General features: G+C 38.4%; 1 protein-coding gene across 9 annotated transcripts; it reads left to right on the top strand.

Annotated features, from left to right (window-relative positions):
- Nucleotides 1-775: 775 nt before the first annotated feature.
- csnk1g1 (casein kinase 1, gamma 1) lies at nt 776-25,664 on the top strand. 9 transcript variants are annotated; one of them, XM_025053567.1, is made up of 14 exons: nt 777-1,233; nt 7,950-8,372; nt 8,548-8,588; nt 9,356-9,425; nt 14,159-14,307; nt 14,683-14,917; nt 15,054-15,139; nt 15,400-15,484; nt 15,573-15,721; nt 15,821-15,928; nt 16,961-17,071; nt 18,649-18,755; nt 20,317-20,340; nt 20,922-25,664. In XM_025053567.1, the coding sequence occupies exons 2-14, from the start codon at nt 8,186-8,188 to the stop codon at nt 20,974-20,976; spliced, it is 1,407 nt and encodes a 468-aa protein (XP_024909335.1). In that variant the 5' UTR covers nt 777-1,233; nt 7,950-8,185; the 3' UTR covers nt 20,977-25,664. The 9 variants fall into 9 exon arrangements, with proteins under 9 accessions (XP_024909339.1, XP_024909335.1, XP_024909334.1 ...); XM_025053566.1 differs by having other exon boundaries at nt 778-1,233; nt 14,156-14,307; XM_017030704.2 differs by lacking the exon at nt 777-1,233 and adding an exon at nt 1,240-7,708 and having other exon boundaries at nt 14,156-14,307.
- Nucleotides 25,665-25,708: the final 44 nt, after the last annotated feature.

The following is a 25,708-nucleotide window of genomic DNA, read 5'->3' as shown; positions in this document are numbered from 1 at the left end:
ATATTAGATAGAAATCATACTGAAACTTGTACTTGATCACAGGCCTGTGAATGACTTGTCATGGTAAAAGTAAATTTTCAACCTTGTGGTTGGTATTCACTAGAATCATGTTACTCCATTCTGTTGCTGTTGTTTTGTTTTTGAGGCCCAAATGATTTCAGTTTGAATTGCTGCCGAAATGTACTGCCATTGTGTAACTGAATCCAGATGTATGTGAGCACATTAACAGTATTTGTTGAATTTTACATGTAACCATGCTTTTTTGATAATCTGGTATTAATGACAGGAAGACAGTCATTCAACCTGACACAGGCTCTTATTTTCTTATCAAGCATTTGTAAGTGTAGTTGTTTTCTGTCATGTCATATTTCTGTAAGAATGTGCTTTATTTTTGTAACCACTTTGCATTGGCACACATATTTTCCTGTAAATGCCACAGTTAGATGTACACAAATAAAAAATATGATTGGATAAACTTTAAGTAATGTTTTTTTTTCTTTTCTGGTCCTGTTATTACCCAGTGATTTGCTCAGTGCTGCCACTGTATAATGAAAAAATAAATAAACTCATAAACTTTATGAAACTAGTGACGCCATACTCTATAAAATGGAATAATGCATAACTTAAGACACTTACGGTAAATAGGTTAAATATATAGAAGTAGTGGTGGGCAAGATAATGTATTTTTAATTTGTTATTGTGTTATCATTTGCGTTGACAGTTTTATTTTGAAAGTATTATTTTCAACAGAGTGCATTTTCTTTAAATACTCAGGTCTTGGGAGGTGTTGGACGTCTTTCAGTACTTGCTTAGTTCAGGTTATGCGTATTAAGTGTTAGAAATGATCTTATATGTATTTAGTGTTTGCAACACAAAGGTCATTGTACTTTATTCATACAAGAGTGCTTTCCAAAAAAAAAGTACTACTGGACAGCTGTAACTCTGGTTGAAGACTTTGCGCCACTGTGACCTGGAAGTGTGCGCAGTGAGGCGGGCGGTGCCGTCTTTCTACATCCGGTGTGTTGGAAGCTTCCTCGGGCAGCGAAGGCAGTCGAACAGCGAAGAATGGAGATCCCTGGCTGCTAACATTTTTGCGCTGTTAGAGTGAAACCCTTCAGACACAAACGGAGATAAAACTCTTGGTCTTTGCAGCAGCAGTCGCAGGTTGAACGGTTTTCTGCGGCAGATATCGCGACTGTGTCTACTCGGTCTGGATTATTATTATCAGTGAAGGTGAGTCAAACTAACGTCAGGCAGCAGAATTTTCCTGTTAGCTGCTGCTGTTTGCTGCTGAAAGGCTAATTTATTTCCTTGTTGCGCTCGGACGCAGCTGTCACCCACACATGAGTACGTGTTAGCCGAGGGTTTTTTACACAAAGCTTCCCCTCTGTCTGCTTCATTTAGCCTCTGTCTCACTGTTATCGCTAACAACGACACGTCTGTGTCGTGATTCCAAGCCTCTGTGGCTAAGTCATGTTTGGCTAGTGTTAGCTATGTGCGGGTGCTTAGTCAGATGTATTATGTTGATATTAGCAGGAAAGCTAACGTCGCAAACGTTTAGATTGTCTTTCTGATGGATATATCTGTCACCGAGAAGTGGGCCCTGGCTTTGTCCGCCAAACTCTGGTGTTCAGCTGCCAAGCTGGCTTCCTTGTTGTGATTGAATCGGAGGCCTGCTGACAAAGGATCGATCATCTTCATGTTAGCCACAGCTGCCTCCACTCAACACTACCACACTCTGGGAGTCTAGTGTCACTCCAGTAAAAAGTAGCTTTAGTCAAAGTTTACCAAGGCCCTTTCACATCAACATTGACAGAGTTGAAAAGAAGCGTTTGATAAATTAATTTGACCATAACAGCGTGGTATAGACAGTCCAGATGGTTAAACACTTTTCTAATACTCTAAATGCCTTTTATACTGTATCTTTACATATATATATGTTTACCTCACTTCACTGCATGTAGCAGGAAATAAGCCATAAGCACACTTCAGCCTCCTATTGAAGTCCTCCCATGTGTTGACAAACCAACTACAACTCATAATCATTGTTATAATGGATTCCTTGGAAAATTGTTTCATTTGTTATCTCGTTGGACCTAAAAAGACGGTTAACAAGGTAAAACAATTTTGAGCCCAAAATATAACAATGCTAGTCTGTCATTCTTTCATAAGTTATAATAATGCATATGGTTAGTGTGTCTATATGTCCATAATGTTGCTTTATACATTATTTATATCAATACAACTACAGGATTTTAAGGACCTACCTATTTTGAATCTTGAGTTCCTTTAGCAAAATGTATTTAGTGGTTCTCAAACTAAATGTACCACTGCTGATGCTTGGGCTCCTTGTGGTCCCTTTAGAATTAGGGTAGTCATTGATCAGTTAAATAATCTATTCAAATGTATGGTTGTACAAGTGCAAGTTGTTGTGCTACTTCATTGTACAATGTATCTTTGGCTGACTAACAGTCTGTTAAGCTTATTAAGAATCAATTCTCTTCTTCATATACTGGTCTTGGCTGAACAGGGTAGGACACTGTCATGTATGTAAATTTTGGTCATACTACTATTATTCAAGGGGACAGTTATTTTCAGATGTGATACGGATTATGTACAAAATTGAGTTCCACTGTGTAAGATGGCATCCTGTATATGTGGCATTGAATACCATGGGGTTAGTTTCATGACTATAATCTGCTTGCAATGAGGAAAATCTTCTCAAAATGTATCCCTCAAGTGACAAAGGAGGGAGGAAGGGATGGAAATTCTATAGCCAACAATGGACAGAAAGTTATTCAAAGGACAACATCAGTCGCAGTCTCTTTATTTGTGTTTCCTTCCTACATGATTACCAAAATATTTCAATAATCACAGACTGCGGGTGATAAAACAGGGAGTCAGAGACAGTTTGGTTATTTTCTACATAATTGGGTTAGTTAGAAGCTTTAAAAAGCAATAAGATGATCATATAATCATATCATATTTTTGAAAAAATGAGACTGTGGTTCCATGATAGGTACACAATAAATGGTTTGACTTGACAAATAGAAATAATCTAAATTTCTGCCAGTTTGTATCAAGGTACTGGGTTAGAGCAAAGGGGCAGCTCTTAACTGGTATTGCCTCAGCAGGACTCCACACTGTTGGCAGCCCCCCACAGACTGATCTTTTCACTGAAGGTTAATCACTCCACTCAGATCCTTGATATTTCTCTTTAATGGAAACGAAGACGACTGCTTAGTTAATGGATATTAACAAGATTTTCAAGGTTTTTGACAGTAAAAAATGTGTAGTGTTGTTGATGTGAATGTAAAGAGTTTGTTAAGAGGTTATCTTATCTAATTTAAATTTAGATATTAAGTCGTATTAAATTATCAAACTCTGCTAAGTGTTTGCACGTTTGAATGTCTTTTAAAAAAGGGTCAGGATTAATGTTTGGGTTAAATTTATATTATCACAATATTGTTATATTACTATATTTTCTGTATTCAGCCGTGACATTAATTCACACAGCCCTGACATTGTTGTTCACGTATCTTTATTTTCTATTCAATCATTCTGTTTTATTGTTTTTTTGTTCATTCAAAAACAGCATTCACTAAAATCATTGTAATATTTTCAGTTGCTGTAGAAAATGTGTTTTCTGAAAACATTTTTAAAAGGAAGATTAGGCTTTAGGCATTCTCTGGCATATGAGAGTTTACACCCCTTTAATGTCACTTTCCTACTGAGATACAACATCACTTTTATTCATTGCCAAAAGGTGTGTGCACATCAAACACATCCTTATTTACCAGGAGACACGGCGCTGACACAGCGATAACATCGCAACAACACCAAATCTGAACAAGCTATTTAATGCAGATGCTTCCAATATTAGACCAGAAATTATCACTGATTGGGCTTGAATAAATGCTGTTAATTACATCTAAAATATTTTTAAGAAATACTTTACTTCAACAAGAGAAACATGTCCTGCATGGCCTGGCAGAGTTTAGCTGGTAGTGTTTTTGCGATTAGTTAACTAGTTGAAGATTTTCCCTGCCACACAAGGAATAATATAAACTGATTATTTGATTTTTTTAAATTTTTTTTTTTATTCATTGCCTTGGCTTTTTCAGTGTCTATGGTAACCCTCTGGCCATTATCACAAGTCTGAATAGAAACATCCAAGCTCTGTTTTATTGTTCTTCGCCTCATGCTAGCTGATGTTAGCCTGTGATGATGGCCTATTAAATTAGTTGGCAAATGTGTTGTGTTCGAAACAACCAGCTGACTTTTCTAGTACTATCCATAATTAACCAAGTTCGTTGTTTGATTGTGGCAGGGTTAAAAACATTAACTACATTAAAATACAAGTAAAATGCTTTCTTAGAGCTAGGAGACTGGAAAAAACTAAAAACACATTTTGTCCTTTCCTGAACATGTCTTTAAAAACAGGTGAAATTCCTTTTGAGGTCCATAGTACCTATTATTATGTTAATTATTTATACAGACACACTCTCCACCTCAACACAAGGTGTGGTGGAATAAAAACAAGTTGGATCAAAACCTCAAACTCTTTTTCAGCTCAGCCTGAACATTCCCATTTTTCCTCTAATCTGTGAAACATACAGTTGAACTGCCTTTTCATTTTCATCAAGCAGAGGACAATGTTTTTTCTTTACAACTATGTAGGATAAATTATTCTAGACGTTGTATTTGTTGTGACTCTCATTTTGAAATGTTATATTGAAATGAAGTGGATGTAAGAACATAATACACAGATCAAATGCAATGTCCACACTATATGTCACAAAGCTGTTGAATTATTGAGTTTCATTGTTAAAATAGATTTTTAGTTGTCCTTAACAGACATGTCCAGACATGTTTCAGAAAGACTTCATGTGAGAATAATCTAAAAAGAAGAATGAATGACACCTGCATGAAGCAGTTATTAAACCTGTCCACCTGTCACAGCGGTGCTATTGTATAATTTATAAGTTAAATTATAGTTTGCTTTATTACTAATATAAAAAGATATAAAATAATCAGTATGTGTGTCATAGCAGTACTCTCTTTTACAATGGCTCCAGGAGAGTTTAAGTACTTCATTTTTGTCCTTTCCTGTTTTATTTATTCTTTAAGTATTCAGCACTTCAGTACTGAAAATCTGTGAGTATTTATCCACTATGGAAAATTACTCTCTGTATTTAACCCGTCTGTGAAACACCCCAGTGATTAACTCCAGACTCACTGGAGCAATGAGCTGCTCCAGGGAAGGACTGGGGTTTGAGCACTCTTTAAACCACTTCTCCACAGGCTGACCTATGCTTTAGTGTTATCACTGAAAGAAAGGGTTGACACATTTAGTTAGTTCGTTTTGGTTGATAGAATTATGTTTATCTCATTGTGCTAGTGTGACAGTGGTGAGACTCCAGTTTGCCACACAGAAGCTCCAGGGTTTGATGCCACCTTGGCTTGATATCCCAGGCTGAGTTGTGTTACGTGGCGTTCGCTGTAAATAAGAAACAAAAAGCAAAATTACAGTGTGACCTACCTCTGTGGTCAACCCTGATTGAGGGATAAGTCAAAAGTGATTTACGCAAGTTTATTTTCTAACCTGTCAGACTTTTCCCCCGTGTAATGTTTGTATCAATGTCTTGTGTCAAATTTTCTCTGTCAATTCTATTTTCATTTACTTTCTATCTATTGTCTTAATCTGGTTCCTTTCATTGTAGAATACTGACACTGGTCATCTGATCTTTGAGAATATTGTGTTTGGAATAGGGCTGCCCATCGATTAAAATGTTTAATCAGATTTATCACAGAGTAGCGATGGGTAAATCATGATTAATCAAGTTAAATTGTGATTCCTAAATATACCCAAAAACCATGTTTTCAGTATATTGCTAGAACAGAAAGACGTAGCAACAGGAAGATGTGTTTCACACCTGTTTTATTCTGTGGCTTATCCAAACGATAAAGTAAATGAAAAAAATGTTTAAAATTATTTGGTCATTACTGACTAGATGTTAGAGCAACAATAAATGTAAGGCCAGTGGAATTATTGGATATACAGTGCGTTCATTGATTATTGCTCTTGCGATAAACAGACATGCAAGCAGTGTGTTTGTGTATCCACAACGCCTTGTTTGTGAAGAAGGTAACCTGAGTGAATCTCAGAAACGGTGTTGCATCCTGAATTAGAGTCACATTGAGATTGTTTACACTATGAAATCTGTTACAGCTAGCCACTGGTCTTTGCTACAAACCTGTTCCACTCCCAAATTGTTATGTTCCTGTTTTTTTATGTAAAAGCACCAGTGCACAGTTGCCCTAGTGAGTAAACCAGCCATCTTTAATGCTGTGATCTGTGCTGGCAATACTTGGTATGAGTCATCTGAAAGCCCACACACACACCAAGACACCCATACACATACATTGAGTTTCAGCCTCTCCATGTTAAAAGATTGGACAATTGTCATGAAGTTGTAAGACTTTTTTTTAATCGAAAAGGTAACTGCAGAAGAGTTTGTTTAAATTCAGAAAATTACAACAGATGACTAATGATGAACTTACACGTTAAATTTATTCATTTAATTTCTAATCCTAAATCTCTTTTAGAGTTGAAGGACAGCTAAAGACAATTTCCAACAATCATTAGCCCAGGGTGGGTCACACCCTGGACAGTTCACCAGTCCATCACTGAGCCACATATAAAGACCAAAAGTTACCACTGCAGATCAAACTAGTAATCTTCTCGCTAAACTGAGTATACTGTGAATATAAAATTTAATTATTTGCACTGTAATATTTTGCTGTATAAAGGAGTTGACTGAATGATTTAGATAAGCACAAAAATAGACCTGTGAGCGTTGCTGTTGATTTTGATTTCCATAGTTGTTTACATAACATTCCCTTAAGACATAATCTGCTGGGCTGTAGTTGTGGGTGGTGTTGTTTCCTAGATGCCTACATCAGTCATTCCTTAATGTTTAATAACCACTGTTGGTTGACTACTCTAAGTGAAACTATTCTGTCCAATTTTAGCACCATTACTTTGATAATAAGTTTGATTCCATCACATAAATAAAAGTCACAGTTTACCAGGTGGACGATGACTTTCAGCATTATCTGTCTTTGACTTTTTCTGAACTAGTGCCACCAGTCCTTTATGTGGTATGTAAACGTGTGGGCCATTCTGCAAAGCTGCTGAAATACATTCTTGGCTGCAGTTTGTCCGCCTGTTAGACACAAACTTGGCATCCCATGAAATAGATCACAAATGTCTCTTCATTACTTCGTAACAGCAGCACTGCCACTGTTGGCTAACAGCAATACTGTACGCAAATATTTTAACTATAGTTTCATAAGCCCTTGTAAAAAGTAGATTTGTTGCTGCTGTTGTTTTGATCAAGAATGTGTTACAAAATTTCTACCAAAACATGACAAAAAGTGCTGTTTTTCCATTTGGTATTTTAATGCCTTTATCTTCTCCATTGTGGTTAAGTGTAAATGGTAGAAAAGACGGTGTAAACTGCCATTTAACACTACAACTAACAAAGTCTTTTATCCTTTGAAGTCAAAAAGTGAAAAAGAGCTGTCACGCTTGAGTGCTATATGACAATCGTTAGCATTTTTCTTTAATTGTGCAGGTGTTCATGAATTGCGAAGTCCTAACTACAACTGTGCCTATAAATATTCCAAGACATATCATGTCAGGGTAAATCTCTAACACAAAATCTGACTCTGGGTTTTCTTTCAGATTATTAGATTAACAATTAAACAATAATAAAAATTAAATATCAATAAAAGGGCTAAATATCACTGATGATTGACTAATTTTCTTTAAAATGAAATCAAGCCCTTGTGAAAAAGTACGTTATTCACCCTAAATTTTGTTGCATTATTATTCTGTGGTGAGAACTCCCATTAAATTCACTCCTCTTTTCTGTCCTGCACAGGCTCTTTCTTCATGTGACAGATGTTGAAGCCAGAAACCATTCTCTTGGAAAAGTGTTAGTGATGACAGCCTGAGGACAAGGAGGACTATAATTTGGCTGCTCCAGGTTTTGTCCGATGAGCCTGACTGTGCTGCCCAGGTGCTGCCAGTGACCCGGGCTGTGGCTGTGGTGGGCCCAGCCCAGGAGGCCTTCTCGTACATCACTCTAGGTGTGCACTGACCTGTGCTGCTCACACTATGGATCAACAAAGAGAAAAATATGGCGAGCGGCCCGCCAGGAGCACCAAAGTTTCCCAGGGAAGCCGCAGCGGACATTCGTCCCGTCCATCGGGATCATCAAGCTCCTCGGGCGTCCTCATGGTGGGGCCCAACTTTCGTGTGGGCAAGAAGATTGGCTGTGGAAACTTTGGTGAACTAAAGCTCGGTAGGTTTACTTTTAATGCACGTTAGTTGGTAATGCAGTCTGAAAGGCCGCAGAGGTTCTTATCATCACTTTGACTTGCATTTTCCATTATGAATAATTTGTATATACTTAAGTGGTGACCTTATGTTTTTTAAGGCCCTCTAATGTTTGCTTTCCTTCTCTTGTCTCATTTCAGGCAAAAACCTCTACACTAATGAGTATGTAGCTATTAAACTGGTAAGTGCAGCATATTTACTTCATGAACTGATGACAGGGGTCCATGATTTACAAAATATGAGATAAGTCATTTAGATAAACCTGAAATGTTTTTAATGCTTAGTCGTTACTCATCATACTGTTAGATCATGAAGACAACACAAACTAGACAGCTGTATTCTTGTATTCTGTAATCCTAGACAGCTGTATTCTTGTATTCTGTATTCTTTTCCCTGAAAGTTTTGATAGATTATTACAAGAAATATGACTTTGAACCAGCTGTTCACACTGAGGATGAAGTCAGGGTTGATGTCAGCTTGTTTTGTTACTGGACGTTATTGGTCTTATTTTAATGGAGAAATGTGAATCATTCTTGTCTGGATGTGTTTTTCCAGTAGCTGCTGACCTAGAAGTCATCCCTCCAGTATTTGATACTGGCCACGGGAGACTTGTAATTTACGTATCACATCATTAGGCTTAAATGTATGAGGTGCTGACACGGATCTAATGGTTTAGTGAGAGTCGGCCATGTTTGTTTTTTTTAAATGTTCATGTTTGGATCATGGTACATATTGACACACGGTTAACATAATCCAATCATTACAGTTTCTTTGGTCAGATTTCCATTTTGACTCATTGCCAGTGTTTCTGCTGCTTATTAAAAAAACAAAATAAAGTTTGTTTTCTTGGTGTTTTCTCATTCTGCCGTCATGTTTTCATCAATGGATTTGTGACTTGATTGTCACTCATTGATGTTTCTTTTTCTCTAATTTGTGACCACTCTGCAGGAACCAGTGAAGTCGAGGGCGCCACAGTTGCATTTAGAATATCGGTTCTACAAAACTCTGGGCAACACAGGTAAGGCTGCTGATGCGTTTCTTTCTGTTTTCCTGCATGTGGTGAATGAGAGTTGATTGACCGCTGTAAGATTAGGACAGAAGATTGTACTGTTGTCACAACAAGTCATCACTTCGCTCAGGTTGACTGTGGATATTTAACTTTGTCAGCAACATATTTAAATCCCCTGTTGACATGAGACTTTGAATCATGTTCTTTGCATCATTGTGCAGAGAAAAAGCTGTTCATATAAGCTGTTAATATGATCTAATATAATTAGTTCACTGTTAGTGAAAACACAACAAAAAAGTCAGTCTACATCAGGTCATATTAATGGTATATACTTGTATTATATCACATATCTTTATCTTTGAAGCTTTACAAGCCAGTATTTACAGTGAACATCAGATTAGTCGACTCATTGTCCCTTATTTTACTCTCCTCATCATTTTTGTCACAAAAGATTAGTCATGGTCTGGTGACACGTCTCTAACAGTGGTACCACATACAAGACTCCCATCATGATCTAATATGGGCATAACATACTGTTGCATTAGGAGCTAACATTTCTGTAGGTTGTAAACAATGGTCGGTCATGAGAGTGTTATAATCTAAATTGCAGTGAAGTATTTTTGTGTGTCTTCTACTGGCAGTGAATTCATTATAAATTGTAACTGAATGGCAATGGACAATTTAAGTCTGGTCTGAGCGACAGCTGTGAAAGAAAACCATTCTCATGGTTTTATTTTGTGTGAGCTGTGTTCCTTAGTGGAGACTTTGAACCTCCTTATTCATATAAGAAAACCAGACAGGGAGCACAATGGCTATTGTTTTGCAAAGGCAAAGGCTGGAAAAGGCCAACTGTGCGGAAACTCATTAAATATTTAGAGAGTGGGTCTGACTCTCAGTACTAACCTGCCTCTGTCCTCTCCTCCAGATGGGATAATGTGACCTCATTTCTTTTTGCCTGTGTGCTGTGCTGTCTTCCTCCATCAGTGTTTTTTGGTCAAAATGTTTGTGTAACAGCATCTTTGTGAATTTGTGCGGTTGGAGTCATATGCTCAGTCAGATGAATTTTATCTGATGCATATCAGGCCCTCACTGATTATTAATGAGGAGGATACAGTTTAGAATAACATCTCCTTGAATCACAGTATTACTTCTGTAATTAGGGCTGCCTCTTTGCTACAGCCTCACAACACGGCGGACTATGAGACAACATTGTCCTACGGACAAGACGTTGTTTTAAAAACCTACAGTCTTGTTGTATTATTACAGACATTGACTCTGGGTCTACACTATGAAACCTTACACCTGCTCTGTAACCGTTTTAGTCCCAGTGAGTAAAGGCTTCCGATAATGAAAGTGAGTGGTCTTGTTCCTGACATCTGATTTGTAACAATCAGAAAAAGAGAATAAGAATGAAGGACAGAATTGAGTTTAAAACAATGAAAATGGGTGACAAATTAGAGAGTAATGCTTCTTAAAGGCCCTGACATTATAATCTGAGTCAACAGAAATGTGAATAGGTTGCAAAACAGTTGTTAGGTGTCCATATGAGTATTAAAGAGCAGCTGCAACCTTTGAGATGTTAGTCAAAACACATCTTGCAGTCTATGCACACACAATGACTTAAAGAGAATTTCTGCAGCCCTCCTGTTATTACAGCGATAAATTATTAAAAACTAATCAGATGGTCAGAATTAAATGGTCATGCTCTGGGAATATTTTTTTTTTAAATATCAAACATATTTGATTTTTAATAGCTGTTTAAAAACCTCCCGTCAGAACATGGTGTGCGAGCTGATATGGAAGAAAGCCAATCAGTCTGGTTTTGAAAGCAGACACATTCATTACATTTAGTTCTGATTCTTTTACTTTTGTTGGCTGCAGCCAGCTCTTTATTAAATTACACCAATGCAAACGGAAAATGGCAAACGGACATATTTGTGTTGAAATGTTGAAATGAAAAATGTTCTTTTATTTTACTTGTCTCTTGAAAATATATGTCCTTTGACCTGTTTGTTGCAATGTTAGAACATTCACCAACTTTTCTGGTAAAAAGGAACTTTGTCTTTTTTAAATTTAAGCTATTTAGAATAGCCATGGAAATTCCATAGAAAATAGAGGGTTTTTTTCATTTTTTGTTAATTGTAAATCTCTTAATGTGCTGACAGTGGAAAAGTGTGATCTGAACACCAACTCATCAGAATGAATAGTGAGCGGTCCTTTTTAAGAAGTACGACACAGCAGTGAAGCACTGTTTTTACATCCATCAATTAACCTTTTTCCTTGAACCAAGCGACTGGGGCACTCCAGTTCATTGACATTATCAGATGACAGAGCTGACCTCCTTTTCTGCACACTGTGGCCCGTCAAAAATAAATGGTCTCTCCAATGACACAGGTGAGGCAAATATAGCCAAGCACCTTTGTGCAATATGTGCCTGTTCTGTACAGGCTTCTGTGCAGACAACAGCAAAATAATCAGTTGTGGTGGTTCATAAGTAAACTAACAGCACAGTGTGTGGCTAGTTCCTCAGTTTTATATTTATTTGAACAGACATTTTCAGCCTCACTAGTTGAAAATAGCTGTATTAATTATTCTGGTACATTGCTAGCATAACAACACACACACATACATTTATATATACAGATCAGTCTTATTGTTTTTGATCAGGGAGGCATTTCACAATGATCTAAATCTTGCTAATGCAACTTCCAAGGTTGTAGCATGGCTTTCTATCTATATTGACAGAAGTGTGTTTTTGTGTAGGTTTAACTTTCCCTCTACAATAAGAAGAACAGGACTCTCAGACTCAAACTCCAATTAAAGCTGTTTGCTGTACATAATAGTGTTTCAGCTGCCCCTTGTTTCAGTCAAAAGCTTATTTAACCCAGTTTCCAGTGAAGCAGGCATTTATCCACTTTTTTTTTTAAGCAAACCTTTAATATGACACATTTCAGGCCTCCCACTGACTACTGGGGTTTCAAAGCACTCATTCCAACGTTACAATTAACAACCCACAGAACGGCATAATGATGTCCAGAAACACAAGATGGATCACTGCATGACTCCTACGAGGCCATATGTTAGCTAGCTGACGCCCTGTGTGCCACATTTCATGATAAAGTCTGGTTCCTAAAAACTCGGCAAAACCATGTCTTTGAAAAATATTCACTATGCAAGTATTGGAATAGTGCACCTAGATGAGTGTTATCTACTTGTCAGGTTCTGGTTCCCACATTACATTATTCAGTAACAAATAGATTGAGGTGTCATTTACACTGACACAAAGCAGAATGAGTTTTTTCAATAGCTAAAAACAGAGCTGAATCAGTGTGTTTTTATTTAGGAGCTGATGACAGCTTTTTGTTGCCACTCAACAATTTGACTCATTTTTTCTTGCTCTGAACCAGTTAAAAGACACTGACAAAGCGGTTTATTTAATGTTTACAGTAGTGTCTAAAGAAAGTCATTGGCTTAAATTTACACTAGAAATGTTAAAAGCCTTTATGGTATTTTTTCTTTTCTTCAAAGTGAAACTGTTGCCACATTAGACACACGGGTTTTATCTCATCTCTCAATTAAACTGAGAGTAGAATAAATAAATATGATATTAAAAGACTACAATTAAAAAGACAACTTTCTGCATATTTAACACAGCCAGCTGAACTCTGTCTCCTGCTGTCCTGTAAACAAAGAGGGTGACACTGTTTCCCGGTTTTGATAAACAAATGAACACACAATGTGTTGGTTAAATAAGTTTGGACAACAAAGTAAATAGATGAATTCTAGGCCCCTAATTATGGAGATACTTAAGTAAACTTCAAATCAGGGTAAGGGGACATGAACTGAAGAAGGGAAACACACAACGCTTGCTGACCCGTGTGCAGCTGGTTGAGGTGAAAAGCCGTTACAGAGGTCACAGGGTCACCACATGTGTTTGAGTACGAGTACTTAAAAGTATTTGAATGAAATGATTGAGTTATTGCTACCTGTTCTTCCCTAGTTTTAACTGGCATAGCTTTGTCTGGGTAAGGATGTGATGCTTGCTTTGACCTAAAAATTTAGATTTTTCTTTTCTCATAAAAAGCCAATGGCTTTAATGAGGTGTATTTCTGAGTTCTATTGCCTGCTTTGTGTCACAAAAAGTGAGAAAACCACCAGCCCTACAACAATGAATTGTCAAGAGAAAACTTTAAAAGTCTAGATGGCAGATGGAAGGTATTTGGGATAAATTAGGGAGGAGATCAGAGAGGATGTGATTCAGAGAGAAGTTTTGAGACAATGAAGAGAAGCAACACAGTTACTGGAACAGTGTTAATGGGTTACCTTGAGCTTTTCTTGCTGTGTCCTGGGTGACCTCACGATGCCCCTCCTGTCTGTCAGGCTCAAGGCCTGTGGTTACTTTGGACCTCAGTAGAAACACCATTTCTCAGGAGAGACAGCAAAAATAAACACTGCTGCCAGCCTGACTCTGGGAAGCCCCACAAGTGCATACAAACTGGAGAATCAGATAAAGTCTTGTGTTTATTATCTATTAATATTTGCCTTTCCCTCTGACAGTTTGCCATTATCAATGGTCTTTGTGTTAGTCTTTGCCCTCGTAAACCATAGTCATTAAACAGGGAGGCTCTTAGAATTCTTTGACTGACGAAGGGAGGAGGAAGTCCAGCTTGGCCCCTTGTGGCTGTAATTTTTATTCTCATTTCAAAATAAATCTAACCTATAATTCCTTGTTTTCCCAGCAGAAGGAGTTCCCCAGGTGTTTTACTTTGGTCCCTGTGGGAAATACAATGCCATGGTTCTGGAGCTGCTGGGCCCAAGTCTGGAGGACCTCTTTGACCTTTGCGACAGGACCTTCTCACTCAAAACTGTTCTGATGATAGCAATCCAGTTGGTGAGTTCACATGGTTGTGTGAATTGCACTCATTCATTCTTCTTTCATCCTGTTTGCATCCGGGAACACCTGAAACTGATAGCAGCCGACATAAAGCTAATGGCAGGTTCACTGTGGACAGGTCACCAGTCTGTCATGAAATAAAGATTTTGATACATGTGCATTATATATAATCCGTGTAATGTTTTCTCATCATTTATATAGTGTACCACACTAGCTTTGTTCCCTGTTGATAAAATTATACCAACTGTAAATAAAATATATTTTATATATATATAAAAAAAGACTGGATAAAGTTCCAGTGTCATTAGATATAAATGTATGTTTATAAAGTGTTTTCAAGAGTAGCTGACCTGTGTTTGTCTTACTCAACAGATTTCTCGAATGGAGTATGTGCACTCGAAAAACCTCATCTATAGAGATGTAAAACCTGAAAACTTTCTCATTGGACGACAAGGGAATAAGAAGGAACACATCATCCACATCATCGACTTTGGCCTGGCCAAAGAGTACATTGATCCCGAGACCAAAAAACACATTCCGTACAGGGAACACAAGAGTTTGACTGGCACTGCCCGCTATATGTCTATCAATACGCATTTAGGCAAAGGTAGATTTCAACTCACTCGTTTGTCTGATTTCTGTGTTTTACAATTATGTTCATTATCGATGAACGTTTGATTGAAATTTCTCATTTGGTTATTAATTCTTTTTATTATTATTATTAATAAAATCTCTTAATACAGAGCAAAGCCGGCGAGATGACCTGGAGGCCTTAGGTCACATGTTCATGTATTTCCTCCGTGGGAGTCTACCGTGGCAAGGATTAAAGGCATGTCAGGTTTCCAAATATCTGTTAATCAGGCACTTTTTCAAGGAATCTAGTAATTCTACTGCAGTCACCAGCTTTTGAGTCATCTGGTGATTTTGGCTCTTGATTGTAATTGTATTGTTTGTGAAAAATTTAATGGACAAGTTAAAAAATTAACAGCTCATTAAATGCTTCAGAATTATTTTTTTAAACCATGGCTATTTTTCATCTATGTTACGACTGATTTATGTGTTTACTGTTTTTTTTTTAATATTCTGAAGGCTGACACTTTGAAAGAGCGATATCAGAAGATCGGAGACACAAAACGAAACACTCCCATTGAAGTCCTCTGTGAGAACTTCCCAGGTACACACCCATAACCACACACACATGCAACCACACACCAGATTGGGATGTCAACTATAATCTGTTCACACCCTTTTATTAAATGCAGAGGAGATGGCCACCTACCTGAGATATGTGAGACGATTGGACTTCTTTGAGAAGCCCGACTATGAATATTTGAGAACTCTGTTCACTGAACTGTTTGAGCGTAAAGGATACACCTTCGACTACACTTACGACTGGGTTGGCAGGCAGATAGTAAGTTCCATTTCGAATCATCGTTTTATTAAATGTCTGTACTTTTCTCTTGCAATTCCTGACTCCATGTCGTTTCCCCTTTCCCATTTCCCTCCTCAGCCGACACCTGTGGGCTCTGTCCACATAGACTCTGGAGCATCCGCTGTCACCAGAGAGAGTCATCCACACAGAGACAGGCCCTCACAGCACCAGCCAATTAGGAATCAGGTAAGCAGTGCGACATCTTTTTAAAGGGCCCTGTGTTTGGAAATACGTATTTAGAAAACACAGTATCCAAAGAATGAGACACTGTTCTGTATAGGAATAAGACACTTCTGTAAAAGAGTAGAGCTCGTCCTGAAGTCATTTGGTTATTTGTGTAGAAACAGTGTCAAAAATATTATCAAGATATTAGTGCTTAGAGGAAGTGAAAATCAAGGACAAGAAGTCAGTTTAGTGTGATTACATATTATGAATTACTAGCTGCAGAGCTTCGTGATGAATAAAACAGATTCCCTTAAGAAACATGTTCATTTTATTTTAATTGGTGAGAAGAAACAGTTATAGTGTCTATCTATTATTGATGGGGAAAGTTCTTAAATATAATGTTGGAATTTAACTGCTAATGATAATTGAGTACACTGTAAACATTCAGAGATGAAAAACCCAGACATTATCTAACTTAGTGTCATACGGGGAGAGGAAAGGGAGGGAGGGGGAGATGAGAAAGAATAGGAAATGCAGCATTAGCCATAGAACTTTTACGTCTCAACTTAAAGCCAGGTTACAGAGAGCAAAAGAATTGTGACCACTTGTCTTTTACTCTATCACATTGGAGCCAATGCTTTAAATAAAATATGGTTTAAACTGAGCTTTTGTTTTCTACATCAGGTGCAATAGTCGGTCACAGTGCTGGGAAGTAAACTGCAGTTTACAGTTAATGGTCATCAAGGACTTTAGACTGAGAGTTGACTGCTGTGTTATTATAGTGGCTTTTAGCATTTAGCTCACCTCCATTTGAAACCAGGCTCATTGGTTTCTCTTTGAGTTCTCTGGCTGAAGCTTTTCTTTGTTTTTTTTTATTCACTCTCATTTTGTTATTTATTTTTTCTTCTTTATTTCCCATGCTGCTTTGCATGCTACCTGCCTTTGCACACCCACATGCCCATCTTTCCTAACACAATTATTCCATCACCTCCATTCCACTTTCATTGCTTCATCATTCACTCGTCCCTTTCATCATCAACGTCCTCTGAGCAGACAGTGGCATCCGACCGACGAGGAGCATGGGAGCTGCAGCCCACACGCCAAGCAAACTCGTCATATTTGACCTCCCACCTGGCAGCGGACAGGCACGGGGGCTCAGTGCAGGTATACATCCCTCACCTGATCAACCAGCAGCCCCTAACCCAGTGTCTGTGGAGTCAGATCTGTCTCACACGTCACAGATTTGGGTTCAAGTAAACCAAACATGTTGATATCTTTTGGTTGATAGGACAAACTCTTGCTCATGCTCTCTCTTCAACCTCTTCCCGAGCATTAATCAGTGTAAATTGCTCCTCCTATTGATCATTTAGAATCATTGACAAATAAATTCCTGTTTTTTTTTTTTTTTGTTTTTTTTTTTTTTTTTTTTTTTACAAATCTTGCTGTTCAACATTGTTTGTGAGACAGATCTACATCCTAACACCCCTCACCTCTTTACCCCTGCCTGGGAAATGATGTTTTTTTTTGCCCCACCATGTGTCTCTGTCATCTGGTGTCATCCACCGCAGATGGTGATTTGATTTTCAGCTTCAATTATTGCAGCTCTAACAGGAGAAATCTGATTGGCAGGTTGAGTAGCTTTTTGTTTTGCATGGCGGGGTGACCTGGTTTCGTGCATGTTTTTAGTTCATAAAGGGTCATTGTGCGGGAGGATTCTGCATTTGTGTGTATTCTTCTTCTTCCTTCAGCTGCTTGATGTACATGTTGTTGTCCGAATATTTAGGGGGGAAATGGCAAATGGAATTTATCATCACTATCAATACACACTAGAGATGCAACACCACAGTTGGGCACAATTCAGGATTTTTGGTTTGGTACAGTTCTTACAGTCCAAGTGGTTGAGTTGAACTTTTGTTTGGTGTGAGGAAAAAAATCCAATACACTACTTGCATCAAGGAATTGTACACATTCCTTTTACATTTGATGGCATAAAATAAAATGAACATATACATGTTTTTTAATTAATTCAAAGGAGAAAGTTATACATTTACTCAAACAAAGTGACATTTCTATTTAACAAAACTGTACTTTGCTGAACATTAATGGAACATTTTCATATAACAATCGAAATCGTTTTAGTGATACGCATATTTGATTTGGCTAAGAGTTTTACACCGGATGCCCTTCCTGACGCAACCCTCACCATTTTTCTGGGCAAAGATGTCAACTTTATCAGCGTTCAAGTCGCCTGTCACAGCACACATGACCCAGGCTCTACAATAGGACAGATTAGTGACAATACTTTTAATGTTCTGAAGAGTTTGAAATTGTTGTTCTTGACCTTCCTTGACCCTGGTGGACAGTCCATATTTTGTCACTGTCTGTTTGAAAACATTTATTTAATCTTGTGGTTTAGCATTATCATTTGTTATTGTGTATTTTAAATGTTTTCTGTTTTTTTTAATAGTGTTTAAATGTTGACTAAATTTTCCTGGTTTCAAAATCTCTCTTTACGTCGAGCTGTTGTGGATCAACATTTTTTCCTTAGTTTTCAGATTAAGAGATATCGTCATTGATTTACATGAAGAAGTAACCTTCACTCACTCTTTTCCAGGGACCTTTTGTTTTATTACAGCTGTACCTGGTTTTCCACCCACACAAACTATCTGACAATAAACATTTTAGTAAGTTGATCCAAAGATCAGAGGGTCGACATGAAGTAACACCTGTCTGTGCCACAGGTGGTTAGTTCAACCAACGGGGAGCTGAACGCTGATGATCCTCTGGCAGTCCATTCCAACGCTCCAATTACAGCTCAGGCAGAGGGGGAAGTGGTCGATGAGGCCAAGTATGTGTCATACACACTCCACACCTCCTCCATGTCCATCTGTCGCTTACCCTCTTTCCCGCTCTCCCTCTCCCTCCATGTCTGTCTCCCTCTCTCTCTCTCCCTCTCTCTCCCTCTCTCTCTCACTCTCTCTTCCTCCGTCTTTCCTAACTACTTTTTCCAAAAATGTGGAACTGTTACATCCTTGCTCCTGCCACTTTAATATTTTTAATTGGCCCACTTTCTGAACAATGCAGTTTTGAACCAGTTTACTTTCAAGAGTGGTTCAGGTGTTAGACCCAAACGATGTTGCTCATGTGTACATCCACATCTAATATAGAACCACATACTTGAGTTGACTTGATGGTCATGGATGTGCAATCTGGGCCTCTATTCTATTCTTATTGAAAATGTATGTTTCTGACGTCATCTGACTTCAATACATACACATAGACACAGATATGTCTATCTATTCAATATAGAGTACAAAGATGGGAAAAAGCCAGGTCTGATATCAAATGGTCACAAGAAGTCCCATCACCATCAAATACCAAACTCTGTTCGTAGCATTGGCTTTCTCTGTCACATCTCAACTCTACAGGCACCAACTAAAGAGTGTTTGGTGCTTATATTCTGAACCAGTGGCTGGAATGATGCCACACTGCATGGAAGGCTACCCACTGTGCAAGAGCTTAGTTGACAGTTTAATAGCCTTGGGTTTAATAGACTATAAGGTGATGCTATGAGACCATCTGCAGTAGCAGATTTGTTTTTAGCTAATTTTGTATTCATTTTTACCTCAAATCATTGATTGCTCCAGTAACACAGATCTAATTTAATATTTTTTTTAAGACAAGCTTTTTTACTGATAGTAGCTTTAGTTTGAATTACAATGTATTTGTTTCATTTACACACAAATGTAGCTAAACAATTAGCACATTAGAAAAAAGTCAATATTTCTATATAAACAAATTTTCAGGTCTGTTTTTCTGTTCCAAATTCCACTCTAGTTTTAACAGCCCCACAAAACACACTGAGGTTTTAGTTCAAGGAAATCCATATATAGTATCCAATCCAATATAGTATGTGTTGAACCTGCATTTTGCCATGATCAGTTAGCATAATGTAACTAGAGGTTTCTCATCTTCTTCTATGATGTGAAATGTCAAGTGTCAACTCGCATCACACGGTTGTCATTGCCACCTACTGTTAAGACATGTGAATAGGCGACTTCTGAATCTTTTGCTTTGGCAAAATCCTGTGACTCGCCGAAAACTAGTTTCACGGTTTCCTCCATCAGAGTGAAACTTGAAAATCTTGACTTAACCCATATATTTCAAAAACACACACATTTCTGCAAATGCAGGCCATAGTATAGAACAGAGTGGTTTACAGTTGAAAAACGATCCTGTGCAGCTGCAGAGCAGACGTTCTCCTTGACCACAGAAGTAGCACCTGTGTCTGTGTGTGTGTGTTTGTGTGCTTGTCACTGTGTTCTGTTGTCAGTCTCATCCTCTGGGTCCTACTGTATTAATCTATCTTTCTTTTCTCTTTCCACACCTTCCTCTCCTTCCTTCTGTAGCTGCGTGAAAATGCTCAACCTGTGGTGAGTCCCTCTGCTCGTCCACATCAGACTCATGGGACAGGGAGTGGACCAGCCTAGACTGGGCAGAAAAAAACTTGTGTATTTAAATAAATTTCTCACTGACATAGCAGTAGAATATAATTCAGAAAATATTTTTTTACCCTTTTTTTCTTTCTTTTTCTTTTTTTAACTCCAGCATTTTGCTAGTGATTTATCTTGGCAGAAAGAATAAACCAAAGCAGTATAGTTATGTGCCATGATTTTATTCACATTCAACTTCTGCTTTAAGGTTCTTAGATGTAACTCACTAATGTTTAAGGTAAAACAAGACCCAGTCTCTGTCCTATGTCTCATTCTATAGCTGTTCTCTTGTCTCTGTATGTTTTTATCGATCATTCAGACTCATCCTGTTTTGTGCTCTTTGTGTGCACAGCTCCAGTCTTATGTATAGCAGATAAGTACAATGTTTGTAGTCAAACATGGGATCTGGACTTTAGCATCTCTGCAACAATGTGTTTTTGCTTCTGCTTTACCCAGAAATCCTTGTTTCCATTTGATATATCCCATCTTCAAATCCTACAAATGTCCTTCTCTGCCTGCAGGTGCTGCTGTTTCTTTAAGCGAAAAAGGAAGAAGAACACGCAGAGGCACAAATGATGGTCCACCACTGGCCACAAATATTCTGAGTGACCAGCTCAGTTGATTGTGATTTCAGAAATCGATGAAGGTCTCCCAAGAATTAAACCTGGGAGGCTTTGGAAAGAGCTTAATGAAATGTTGCTTTGGACGAACCAGCTCATTGTGGTTTGAAATGTACAAGAGCCTTGTGTCTTTGATGGGAGTCCTATTTTATTTCCTCTCCCCACAAAAGGGAGCTTTTGTTGGATTTTGTTTTGTTTTGGTTTTTGCAGGGGGTTTTGTTTCCCCCCACAAGATGCCGCACATTTGCAATTTGTTTATTTTCTTTGTTTTGGTTTTTTCTGCGTGTGTCTTTAGCATGTGAGGCGATGCAGTGGAAGAGACAGATCTTCCAGTGTGTCAGTACCCGACCTCCTGCAAACTCTTAATGTCTTCATTTAACCCACAAGGATTTGTTTGAATTCCGTCTCTGTCTGATCCTAGTTTAAGGCCATTTGCCTGTTGCCTGTTTGCTCACAACATTTTCTCACACAAAGGCTGAATGTAAACCTGAACCCACAAAGAGCCAAGAGTATAAGAGAAATCATCAGTCTGCTGGTCCCTGCACTTTTTTTCCTCCAAAGAGATGAGCCTGGGAACTGGGACCTGGACCTGAGAGAACAGTAGACCACAGACGTGTGTCCTGCACTGTGTTCTCTTGGGAAGTTTTCTGCTCGCGCTGATTGCTTGAAGCACTCCCCTTAACCACAATGCTGTCAAACACTACAGTCTCCTCTTTGTCTCATGCAGTTCTGCTCCTATCGGCTTTGTGATGATGAGCGGCAGCCTGTCACCTCTACACGTGGCTGAAAAGACATTACTCTATTTATGCTATTTATCTCTGTTGCCACCTGTTTTCTGACTAATTCTAACTCATACGCACTGAATGTATGGATAGAAAAAGAGGCTTTGGAGCTTTCATATAACCTGTTCTGTGCATGGAAAAGAAATAGCAGTTTAGGAGAGAGCAATGTTTAAAAAGAGAACAAGGAAGACCAAAAGATGGGTTCGTTAAGCAGAAGTCTTAATTGCTTATGGTCTTAGAAATGTGATGGTTAACAATAATAATGGACTCACTCACCATTTTACACTGGGGGGGGGGGGATATTTTATTTAAGGGGCAAAAAGAAACAGGCGTCCTGTGCTTTAGAGATTATATCACAGCCTCTCAACGCTGCTGTCTGATGCCTTAACCCTGACCAGTCCACCACCACAGTCACCACCACAACAACCACCATCACACTGTTGAATGCAGAGGTCAGCAAGATGATGGATGTGAGATTTAACGTGCAAATGTTGGGACCTCCTTACATCATCTAAGCCCAACTGTTTGTAGATAGAATCACAGCAGTTGAAGGTGGAGTATGCAGGAATGTTTCTTGTTTGTTAACGCAAAGCATGGAGTTAAACCCCACCTCCCGGGTACGGGGGTGCTGTGAACACAGTTTAAATAACCTTGGCCACCAGTTGATTGTGGTGGTACATCATTTTGTGTTAAATTGAACCTGAATATGACTCGTATAAGAAGTTCACATGAGACGTGTCTGAGCCAGCCGTCAATCCCATCCTGACAAACTGAGGGGTTATGCACTACTGAGCACCCTCCCATCTGTGGAGCAGTACACCTTTGACTTTAACCCTGCCTTACTTTAATTCACAAAATGCATTTTGAAGTATTTTAAATGCTTTACAAACGTGACCTCTGTAAATCCTAAAGCTGTTGTGTGTGTGGAGAAATGGTTAAATTTAGATATTTATTGGGTCTAACTAACAACAGTCTCCTCAGTCTTAGCTGCTAAATGATACCAATGCCACCTCACATCAACAGCAGCCCTCCATTCTTTAAGTTTAATTACTGCCACCTACTTCTGGCAAAAGGGACAAATTAGAAAATACAGTGGTGCTGATTCAGATAAACGACAGCATACACTCCCAGTGGTCCATAAAATATCGCTGACTTTTGAAAGATTTTGAAAATCAAATTGCTGCGTACTCTACCTTGAACCACTCTGTGTGTAACACTGAAGATGTCTTTTCAGCACACCAGTGCCTGGTGTGGTGTGTAATGTTGTCCTGCCCATATGTCCAGTCTGATGACCCCTGTGCTGCAAATAGATTATCTGACGTTTGCCCCCCGCCTCCAAGTAGGTTGACCTTGTCACCTTGAGGATGGAAAGGAAATGTCCATAGATTTTTTTTTTTTAATTTGTGTTTATTGTTATGGAGGACAGCCTTGAACCATTATCCCCATTTTGTCACCTTGACCTTCCCTCCTAGCAGAGTGAATTACCATATATAGGTGTTTTATTTTTTTATTTTCTTTTTAATCTTACTAATGTGAATTCACTTTTATCTAGAATGCAAGTTTTCTTTGCTATCAATTCCAAATAGCCATGGTTTAAAGGGGAGGAAGGAAGACAACGTAAATAAAGAAGAAAAAGAAAGCTTGAAACCATGACTGCACTACATAGCTGACCCCAGCTTTCCCTGACCACACCCTGCCTTCTTAATACTCTACTAAAAATGTGCTCTTTACTTTAATCATGGCTGCTGCCTCCTTAGCTAAGCCTTCCCTATAGGGTGTGGGGAATACACTTTAGATCCATCTTTATTTCTGACCGTTTTGTTTTTCTTCTTTTTGTGCCATAATTCCATGTGACCACTCTATATTTGTCCAAACCAGTCCTGGACAAATCCCCTCTCAGTTAACACTTCATCATCTTTGAGAAGTACAGTGATATAGATGTTGCAAACAGTCTGGATGAATCAGCGTGTAAACCTACTTGTTGTGTGTATTTACACTGTATAGCTTTATGTTCTTTGTTTTTGTTTTTTACCCCCCTGTTATGTTAGTTTTTCCCGGGTCTAAGTTATTGTGTCATTGAAAGTACTTGAATATGAAATCTACGGGACCGTTTTTTGTTTGTTTTTTCATTTTTGCTTTTTTTTCCCCTACTTGGTCATAATTGTTTCAACTCATTATATAGGATATGTGGGAAAATGAGGAAACAGGCTTTATGAATGACAGGTATTCAATTGTTTGAGACGTTCAGGTGCCTCTTGGATTTGTCAGTCACCTGTGCTAGCTGGTTTAGCTGACCTGATAAGAGCTTTACCCAGTAGACTTGGGGTGAGATGTTGGTTTCCACAGGTTTAAAAAGTCGCTCACTCTTCTCTGTGAAACCTTTATTATTGTTGTATTTGACTGGTGAGGATGAATCTGCTGGTTTCCTCTAACACCAAACCTGTGACATCTGCTGCCCACAGAGCATCAGCAGTGATTTGCTCCAGTGACCTGAGTCATGGATGAAAGTATTCCTGTGTAGTGGGATGGATACCATGACTATACAGCCTGCAGTGTTTCCCCCTTTTGAATTTTCCCAGAGTGCCATTCCTGAGACTACTACTACTTCTAAACCATGCCTTTTACCTGTGCCAGAAAAACATGAAGTTGAATGTTTTCTCCCTCCCACCCCCTTTCTCTTTTTTTTTCTTTGGACCGTCACATTCCACCATGTGTCTATGTCCAATTTTGTTTTGAAAATCAGTACCAGGAAGTGTTGAAGACAGTCGTCTTTTCCTGTTTTAGCAGACGTCACAACAGTTACTTTATGTGACTGTTCATCTTTGCAACATCCACATCTTCTTAAACCTGTGGGTGGCCTCAGTCCTCAGCAGCTGAGACGGTTAATAAACCACATTACTGATGGTTTTACTTTTTCTTTTTTCTCTGGGCCTCAAACAATGCATTTCTAGGAGAACTTTGTGTGATCTGTGTCTGCATGGCTTCATCTGGAGGCTTCAGTGAACTTTCCTCTCCCGTAGGACTTGTGTACCATTGGCTTAGTGAGTTGTCATGGCTACTGGGCTTCATGTAAAATAGATAGTGTTTTCTCACAGCACGTCCCATCTTAGTTTACCATCGATTCACAAACACGATGTCCACCCTTCAGGCAGACGTGTGTCCTGGCTTGGGTTTTTTTTTTTTAAATCAATCCTGCGTCTGGACGCTGTGTAAATCAGAGCAGGTGACCGTTCCAGTGTGAATGAATGGCTTTAGGTCTTTTCGGTTCTCTGGCACTTTTTTCCTTCTTGCTGTACTGTACTAGTCCTGGATTTACTGTATATTTTTCTTTCATGGAGGGGTTTAAGGTGACAGTAACTGCAATATTGTGATGATTGTTTTTGAAATTGTACACAGTTGTAATCTTCTTTTTCATTTGGGGATTCATAAAGTATGTGTTCTTTGATTATATTTTTTCCTCCTTTAACTGTGGAAAACCAGATTGTACAGCTGCAAGATTTATCCTCCCCCAGTATCTTTTCTTTCAGAGCTATGATTAAGTAAAATCTTAAACCTGTAAATAAATATTATGTGTTGAAATATGAATGTCACTTCAGAACTGTATTCAAATGATTTTGTCAATGGCTTTGAGAAGATGAGCCACATTTCTTCTTTTTAATGGTTTCATATTTTTAATTTGCAGAAAGGTAAAGGTCCTTTTTAACTGAAATGCTTGTTTTTTTTTTCTCCCCTCCTCCAATTCGTATAAAAACAATGTGTCTCACATGAACCTTATACCAATCACTTTTTATTCCCTCCACTCCTAAAGGGAAACTCCAGTTTGCACCCTTTTTTATGTAAAATAAAAGCTCTCTCCACCTTGTGGGAAAGTCTGGTGTGAACTGATTTCTACCTGTTCCTTCTCAT

The sequence above is a fragment of the Cynoglossus semilaevis genome, unplaced genomic scaffold (genome assembly GCF_000523025.1).
Source record: "Cynoglossus semilaevis isolate Cse_v1.0 unplaced genomic scaffold, Cse_v1.0 scaffold1721, whole genome shotgun sequence".
NCBI lineage: Eukaryota > Metazoa > Chordata > Actinopteri > Pleuronectiformes > Cynoglossidae > Cynoglossus > Cynoglossus semilaevis.
The sequence above is the reverse complement of the archived record's forward strand: the minus strand, read 5'-3'. Positions and strand labels throughout refer to the sequence as shown.